This window comes from Penicillium alfredii (genome assembly GCF_028826965.1).
Source record: "Penicillium alfredii strain IBT 34128 chromosome Unknown utg000001l_segment0_segment0, whole genome shotgun sequence".
Classification (NCBI taxonomy): domain Eukaryota; kingdom Fungi; phylum Ascomycota; class Eurotiomycetes; order Eurotiales; family Aspergillaceae; genus Penicillium; species Penicillium alfredii.
The window spans coordinates 2,999,306-3,007,317 of NW_026622698.1; the positions used below are offsets into that span (position 1 = coordinate 2,999,306).

The 8,012-nt window shown below is 49.4% G+C and overlaps 3 protein-coding genes across 3 annotated transcripts; 1 reads left to right on the top strand and 2 right to left on the bottom strand.

Moving 5' to 3' along the window:
- Positions 1 to 211: 211 nt before the first annotated feature.
- NUU61_001170 (putative RING finger domain protein) lies at positions 212 to 536 on the bottom strand (the record flags this gene model as incomplete). The annotated part of the gene is made up of 2 exons (XM_056651752.1): positions 212 to 392; positions 451 to 536. The coding sequence occupies 2 exons, from the start codon at positions 534 to 536 to the stop codon at positions 212 to 214; spliced, it is 267 nt and encodes an 88-aa protein (XP_056516602.1).
- A 613-nt stretch (positions 537 to 1,149) lies between these two features.
- NUU61_001171 (sugar porter family MFS transporter) lies at positions 1,150 to 3,039 on the bottom strand (the record flags this gene model as incomplete). Its single annotated transcript, XM_056651753.1, has 6 exons — positions 1,150 to 1,376; positions 1,456 to 1,616; positions 1,679 to 2,038; positions 2,104 to 2,424; positions 2,491 to 2,770; positions 2,862 to 3,039. 6 exons carry the CDS (start codon positions 3,037 to 3,039, stop codon positions 1,150 to 1,152), a joined length of 1,527 nt encoding a protein of 508 aa, XP_056516603.1.
- Positions 3,040 to 4,014: 975 nt separating this feature from the next.
- NUU61_001172 (homeobox domain-containing protein) lies at positions 4,015 to 5,876 on the top strand (the record flags this gene model as incomplete). The annotated part of the gene is made up of 3 exons (XM_056651754.1): positions 4,015 to 4,184; positions 4,267 to 4,378; positions 4,449 to 5,876. The coding sequence occupies 3 exons, from the start codon at positions 4,015 to 4,017 to the stop codon at positions 5,874 to 5,876; spliced, it is 1,710 nt and encodes a 569-aa protein (XP_056516604.1).
- Positions 5,877 to 8,012: the final 2,136 nt, after the last annotated feature.

The following is an 8,012-nucleotide window of genomic DNA, read 5'->3' on the forward strand; positions in this document are numbered from 1 at the left end:
CTCCGCCACAAAATACACCCGATGACATAGCGGGCAGTTGAAATGGTCGCCCAGAAACCATTTTTCCAGACACTCGCGATGAAACACATGCAGACAGCCCAGCTCCCGGATTTCTTGGGAGGGATTTACTTGGTCTAGGCAGACGGCGCTGGAAACAAAAATACTCATTATTTATTTTCTTCGGGAAGGGAGAGAGAGAGAGAGAGAGAACTCACCACACAAACTGGCCATCCACACCCTCAGAGAGCCCCAGCTTGCCCTTGGTACTGGACCACCACTGCTCCAGCGTGCAGGTGGGCGAGACAGCGTCGAGCCTGCGCAGCCGCTCGTCAGGGCCTTTGTGCTGGTGCAGGAAGGAGCCGTGGTCACGCCGGTTGACGATGATTGTGAGACTAGAAGGATGTTAGATGGGCAGGAATGCTACATGTTGGCTGGCTCGGCCACACTCACATGAGACTCAATATGATGAGCACCACCACCCCGAGCCCGATGCCTAAGACGATGGCCATATGGCTGCTCTTGAGAGTTTGGCCCATCTCTGTGTAGTTGTTAGTTGGTTCAAGTCATCCAGGGATAGAATGAGCTGGGCCACTATAGAAGTAACAGAGATAAGAAAAGAAAAGAAGAATACCTATCGAACAGCTCTCTCTCTCTTTTTTTTTTTTTTTTTTTTTTTTCCAACGGAGGTAGGTCCACGATGTGATGATCTCTCCTGCACTACGCTCTTGGCCGTGGATACCTTGGGTATGTGGAAGTGTATGATAATGATACCCTACAAGTATGTGGATAGAGAGAGAGGGGGAGAGGGAGGGAGAAGTCAGAGATGAAGAATGATAAGCCCCTCTATCAAGCCAAATCGAAAGATAAAATAAAAAAGAATAAACGAATGAACCAGAGCTGCAGTGTGCCCTCGAAAGAAATTAAAAACGAGCGCAGTTCTGGAGATGATCGACCAAAGCGGGGGACACGACAGCTCCCATCTTTGAGTGGAAGGGATGCCAAGGGAGGACTAGTTGGGAATGCTGATCGGCTGAATTGTTTGGTGTGACGGTGATGTAATGTCATTCACTCTCTTCTTCGGTTGTTCTGATGTTTTGTTCCTTCTACTCTGGAGTTGGTGGAGCTGCTCCACTTTACTTTACTTTGATACTATTCTATTCTCTTTATATTATTTCTGTTTAAATCTGCCTTCTCCACATTCATCGTCGAGCCCATGTCCTCTTTTTCGGCCCGCGCCTCGGGGCCCATGCCCTCGACGCTGACATCCGATAGCGGACCTAGCGCCCGTCCGCCGAAGAGCAGGTCGATCTCCTCGAGGGACTTTTGCTTGGTTTCTTGGAAGAAGAAATAGATCACGGGCAAGGTGATGCAGAGATCTAGCAAAGGTCAGCAGACACTCAGAAGAAAGCAAAAAGCAAAGAGACCAAAAAAAAAGAAAGGAGAGGATCGACACACTCCACGCCACAAACACAAAATAAAACGCCCAGCCGATGCGGCCCAGCGCAAGGGGGGACACTTGATTCCACAGCGTGCCGACCGCCCAGTTCCCGATCCCCACTGCAAAGGCGTTGCCTTTGCCCCGGATCTGCATCGGCATGACCTCGGCCATGTAGACCCTGCAGAGATGTTACTAACCGATCATACCGATAATGTAACAAACAGGCTTTCTGAGACCTACCAGCTGCAAGGCCCAAACGACATGGAAAACGCCACCGACACCGCAAAGAGGAAGAAGACCCCGCCGACGCTGTACCCGACGCGCTGGCCGTCTGGGTTCGCCGAGTTCAGCGCCGCCTCGCAGACCAGCGCGATCGAGATGGCCACCGTGCCGAACAGCAGGGGCCGGCGGCGCCCGACGCGGTCGAGCAGAAATACCACAAACACCAAGTTCGCCAGCGGCCCGACACAGTTATACAACCCGGCCACGAGCGTGTTGCGGTTCCCGGTGATGCCGAGCGCCTTGTACATGATTGTTTGGTAGTACCCGATCACATTGATTCCGGTCATTTGCGTGAAGGCCTGAATGGCGACGCCGTGACTATCGAGATGAGATCAATCACTATTCACTACCTATCAAATGGAGAAGTCGGGCACTACACGTACAGCAGTCGGGTTCGCCATTGCGGCACCGTGAACATCGGCATCCAACCCGGTGCCTTGAGAGTCTTCTCGGCCTCGATGGTGGCGCGGATCTCACTATACTCGGCCTGGATCCAGGCTTCGTTGGTGCCGTTAAAGTGTAGCTTGCGCAGGACCCGCAGTGCTTCCGGGTACTGCTCCGTTTCGACGAGGAAGCGGGGAGACTCGGGTAAGAAGAACATGCCGAGACCCAGAACCAGTGCCGGCACGACCTGAAAAGCGATCGGGAACCGCCACTGGAACTGGCTGGAGGCCGGTGCATGCAGAGAGCCGTATCCGACCCATCTATATTGGAAAGACGGTCAGCTAACCTTCTTGGATAACCAAGCAAGGGTGCTTCTTGCGCCATACGTGCTAACAATAAACCCAATACCAATCATCTGCTGGGCTAACCCAATAATCAACCCCCGAGACCGTGGATGGGCACACTCGGCCTGGTAGACGGGGACGGACATAGATATGAGCCCGACAGCCCAGCCCGCTAGAATGCGTCCGATGAAAATCATGGGTAGGTTCTGTGCGGCGGCCTGCAGCGTCGCGCCCACGAGACAGATGAGGGCACCCAGCTGGATGGTAGCCTTGCGGCCGAAGCGGTCCACGGTCAGTCCACCTTGAAGGGAGCCGATGATTGCTGTGCATCCATGGGGCCATGGGACATGATTAGCCAAATTGGGTTTCCAGAATGTAGTCTATGTAGACTTGCGGAGGACTCTTTTCCTTACCTCCGCCCGAGAAAGTGCTGTTGATGGCCCCGACCACGGCCGAAGTCTGAGTCGTGTTGAAGTACTGCAGGAAATTGGGTGATTCGATCACGTCGGTCATCACGCCCGAGTCGTAGCCGAATAGAAACGACCCCGTTGCCGCTAACACGGCCACGGAGATGGTGAAGAGGTGGCCCATTGAAGAGGAAAGAGAAAGAGAATCCGAGACATTAAGACAATGACTATCACTAGGGATGGGTAGCACCCGCCGCTTGAGCGCTCTCAGGGTGAGGCAGCATGGTTTATAGAACCTCGAAATCGATCAGAAAGAGGGGAAACCAGCCACAAAGCTAGAAATCCGGGGTCGCAAAGTATCGCAGATCCACGCATCTCCGCCTATTGGAGCTGGATGAGCCCAAGTTTCCCCAAAGTTGTCCCGGTGAGCCGTCACGGTTGAAGCATGAGCTCGTTGAATCAAACATCCATGTTGATGTACTTGGACACTGGGACATATTCGAGACTTGAGAGCATTCCACGATCGTCCATCAGATTGCCATTTCTCCGAAGGGAATGTGAGCCCATTCCCCGTCTCTCGTGGAGGTCACGTGCACTCGTGTCACTGCGCGTCGCACCAAGTCAACGTGCGAGTTTGTCAGGAAGATCAGCATAGAAAAAAATATCAGGATGTTCGGGCAGATGGTCGAGCATGCACTGAAAAGACGGTGAGAAGGACATGATTCAGGTGTAATTTGAAGAGATGGGGCCCTCGCGTCCACTTGATACTGTACCTCGTAGTGTACAATTACACTGTGGGCCCATCGCGTCCATCCCGTGTAGAAGAACAGCCCAAACCGAAATATCCTGCAATTGCGTTGCGATAAATTGAATAAAAAGAAACCTACCGCAATCAAAACTACAAATATTCAATCCAGTCCGATAATAAAATTGCAAAAAAAGGAAAATGACCAAGAAATGGGCGGGCAAGTAGCAGGTACCTCGGAGGCGCACTGTCATAACTAGCGCGGGCCACGTTCTTGCTACCTCCGCGTCCGCATCGCGACGCGATTTGACACACTCGGGCCTTTTTTGCATATTCGCTTTTCCAGCCTCATTTCATCTCTTCTCTTCTTTTCTCTTTTCTTCTCAATTCCAACTCCCATGCTCTTCTAATACCATGTCCGACCCGGAGCCCTCGGCGGCCTTGTCCTCGCCATCTCTGCCGGCTACCGACTCCAATGCTCTTAACTATGCCTTCTTAGTCCACTCCCAGAAGACCCTCACCCAGAACCTACCTCCCCGAGTCGATAACAAGCTACTGGCTCGCCAGAAACGGCGTCGAACTAGGTATGATTGTTTCTTTCTCGCTGCAGGTGAGGTGGCTTTCATAGTGTACGCGTCGTACTCACCATATTCGATACCCGTGCAGTCCGGAGGACCACGCCGTGCTGGAGGCAGAGTACCAACGGAACCCCAAACCAGACAAGGTTGCCCGAGCCAGCATCGTGGACCGTGTCTCACTCGGCGAAAAAGAGGTCCAAGTATGTGTGATATCTTCCGAAAAATGTTATCCCCTCAAATTCTTTTTTCTAATCTTGCCCGGTTTGCCAGATCTGGTTCCAAAACCGCCGCCAGAACGACCGTCGGAAATCCAAACCGCTTCAGCCACACGAACTACTCGGTCCCCGATCGGGCATGCTCGACTCCTCTGGACACCCGGTCAGTGATGATAACGCGTCGGCGGAGCCCGGGTCGTCGAGTGGGGCGGAACACTTTGAGGTGCAGGATCGGCACGAGGGCACAACAAAACCATGGGATGGTGGACAGCTGCAGTTATCTGATGAGGTCGAACCCATGGCTGGGGAAAAGGACGAGTCCGAGCAGGCTCTGCCGAGCACCCAAACCAGTGTGGCAACCGAAGCTTTCGAGGACACCCCGCCCTCCACACAGGAAGAATTCTCTCAGAGCCAAAATGACAGCACGGGCGAATCTCTGCTGCAGGTATCGAAACGAAAACGCTCGGTGTCGGACATCCGTGGAGAAGAAACACAGAACGAACAGTCTGCAGAGACGGATCCCCCACAGTCGGCCAAGTCCCCGCCTCCATTGAGACTGTCTTTATCCTTTGATGGCGAGGCCATGGTGCGCAAGGAAGGCGAGCTGACGCCGTCCCCACCCAAGAACCGCAATGCATTACGCATTGCCATGTCGTCCGACGGCAAAGCCGTGATCCGTGCAGAGGACGAGCCGTCGCCGTCTAAGAACCGCGTCGCCATGTTTTCGGTCCGCCGCACCAGACTCTCGAGTCTTCGACGCAGCAATAGCGCCATCCTTCCGACCACGCCGCGGGTAGGCCTGTCCGAGAAGGACAGATCCTTTGGCCGGTCCCGCGACCCCCGAAACTGGGAGTCGTTCGTTGATACCGACGCACGGAGTGCCCTGTCAACACCATCCAGCTCGCAGGCCAACACCAACGCGTCTCCGGGTTTCTTCCAGTCCCGCAGCCAGCGCTCGCTCACGCGAAGCCGCTCCTCACGACACAGTCTGCTCGCCGCCCACGCCGATTCCTCCCAGACACCGATATCCCAGTCGGTGGGCGAGAAGCGGCGGAAACTGTCCCGCACGGTATCCTCGCTTGGAAGACTCGAGACCGGCCGCAACAGGCAGTCCGGGTACCCATCGAAACTGTCCAAACCCCTGCCTGCCAAGTCGGGCAAAACAGACCTGGAGCTGGACCCCGGTGACTCCGACAAGGAGAACTGGGTCCCAGGCACGCGGACGTCGCATGGTCGTCGACGCACCACTTCCCACTCGTCGCGGTCTGTGCTCCGCGAAGCCAACCGGAACCGCGGGCTCGGCGTGCTCTCCAGCGGGAAACGCAGCCGCCCATTCCAGTCCGGTGCCCAGGGCAAGGCACCACCGAGTGTGAGTGCTGAGGTCTCGGCATTTATGGGCGGTGGCTCCGGCGCCAGCCAAGAGGATGATGACCTGGATTGTGTCCAGGGACTGTTATCGTTGAGCCAAGGGGCATGGCGATAGTCCTGGTCGAATCCTTCCCCCCCCCTTTTCTCATACTGTCTTCTCTCTTTCCTTTGTCAATTTTCATTTGTTTCAGCCCTTTTCTTTGTCTTTTTCTTCCCCTTCTCTTGTCTCCATGATTCGCGATGTGTGCTTTTTTGCAAGCGGTTCTTCGCCACATCTGTCACGTGAACTCCAACCTGTCTATGATCTTCTCTTCGGATGGTTTATTTTACTCGCTGCATTTACTATCCCGCGGGCGATGGCCTGCCTCTTGTCCTTTTCCTGTCAATGGTATTTGTTCGGTGTATCCTCTTATGGCTTGCTGTCATGGATGGGGATCCGACGGTGAACAAACTGGGTAGAGAGCTACCCTAAGATACCTAGGTCACTCTACGTACCATATTTCTTCTGCCAAGTGGGGCTTTCCTTTCTTAGCTGCCGCCGCTTTTATGAGGGCGCTCAGAGTCTGGCTCACTGAGTAAATTTCAGTCCGGCCTCAGGCTCAGTGACCTGCGCAGGCCAAGCACGTGACGGACTAGGGATGCCCAATGAGCGCTCACTGAGCACTCAGTGAGCATGATTGGCTGCTCACTGCTCTCTCAGTGATTACTCAGTGATTTTCTGAGGCATCTATTGAGCACCCAGTCGGCACCAGAAAACAGGTCAGGGGGACCCCCTTTAGCTCTCAGTAGTATGTGGGGCGGCGAGCTCAGTAGTATGTGCTGTAATTGGCTTATATAATATCGGTCATAGTATGAAATATATAGTATCTAGGGCTATTATATTCTTGAAATATTATGTTTTTCTTTACAGTAGCTAATAAATAATACTAGTATTTCCTATTGATTTACTAGTTTTCTATTTTTCACTACGCTATGGCAGAGTACACTTCTACTTAGTAGCGATATCGCTATACCAGAATCGAAGATCTAATCGATACTCATAAGACGCCTTCGATCGAGAGTTCTGATAATCAAGACGATAAGGAGCTCTTTAAGAGTAGGGATAATAAGCTTCTATATAAGCGTTATACCCCTAAAGTAAATATATATATATATATACTCTCGATGATATTATTTACTAGTTAATTACTAGTAAACTAACCTCAAAATAAAGAATAGCGATTACTCGTTAATACCTCTTACTCAAGGAACAATTAATCTAATCTCTGCTACAGAAATTAAGTTTATACCGTTTCTACCTAAGTATCCGAGTACTTATCCTAATAGATATATATATATAGTAAATCTTCGCTATATAACACTAAAAGAAAAAGCGAATACTCTGAACGTAGTAAGTATATACTAGTAAAGTATTAGTTATTTACTAGTTATTAATAAATTTAGATCTAATATACCTATAAACGAAACGGCCTAGTAGATAACGTTTTCTGCTTATTTCTTAGTTATTATATAACCAAAAAAGCTTTTATATATAGTGGTATCAAGTATTACTAATATCTTAATAAGTATCTTAATAGGATACCTTATATATTAGTCGATAGCGACCTTATTAGTAAAATCTTTACTTTTTGCGATCAAAAATAAGAGCTTTATTAATATAGATAGCGTTAACGTTATTTAATAGGGTAAAAAAGCTATTTACTAGTTCTCTACTAGTTTTTTACTTATTATATCTTTTATACTAGACTCTATAAAGCCGCCTAAACAAGATTTATCTAATATATAATATATAGTAAATATACCCCGATATATAAGCTTGAGTTTCGACAATATTATATCCTAGTAAATATAATATAGTATTATTTATTAATATATTACTAGTAACTAACTAGTATACTAATATTTAGACTATATCTAGAATCTTCTATCTATACCTCGTATATAAATACTCCTTAGCAAAAAACGCAAAAGACTATTTTAATTAAAGTCTTATAGGAAGATAGTCTAGTTTAAACTTATCTCTCCTTAAATATCTTATAGAAAAAGGCCTACTATAAGATAAAGACGAATCTTGTATTTATATATATTAAATAATAAGCCGAGCAGAGTACTATAATAAGTATTTCTGGCGATATACTAGTTTTATACTAGTTATTTACTAGTATTTAGGTATGGTTCATCCTTAGGGTCGTGATATAATCTAAAGATAATTCCTAAAATATATAATATAATTTCGCTCTTTTATGCCTCT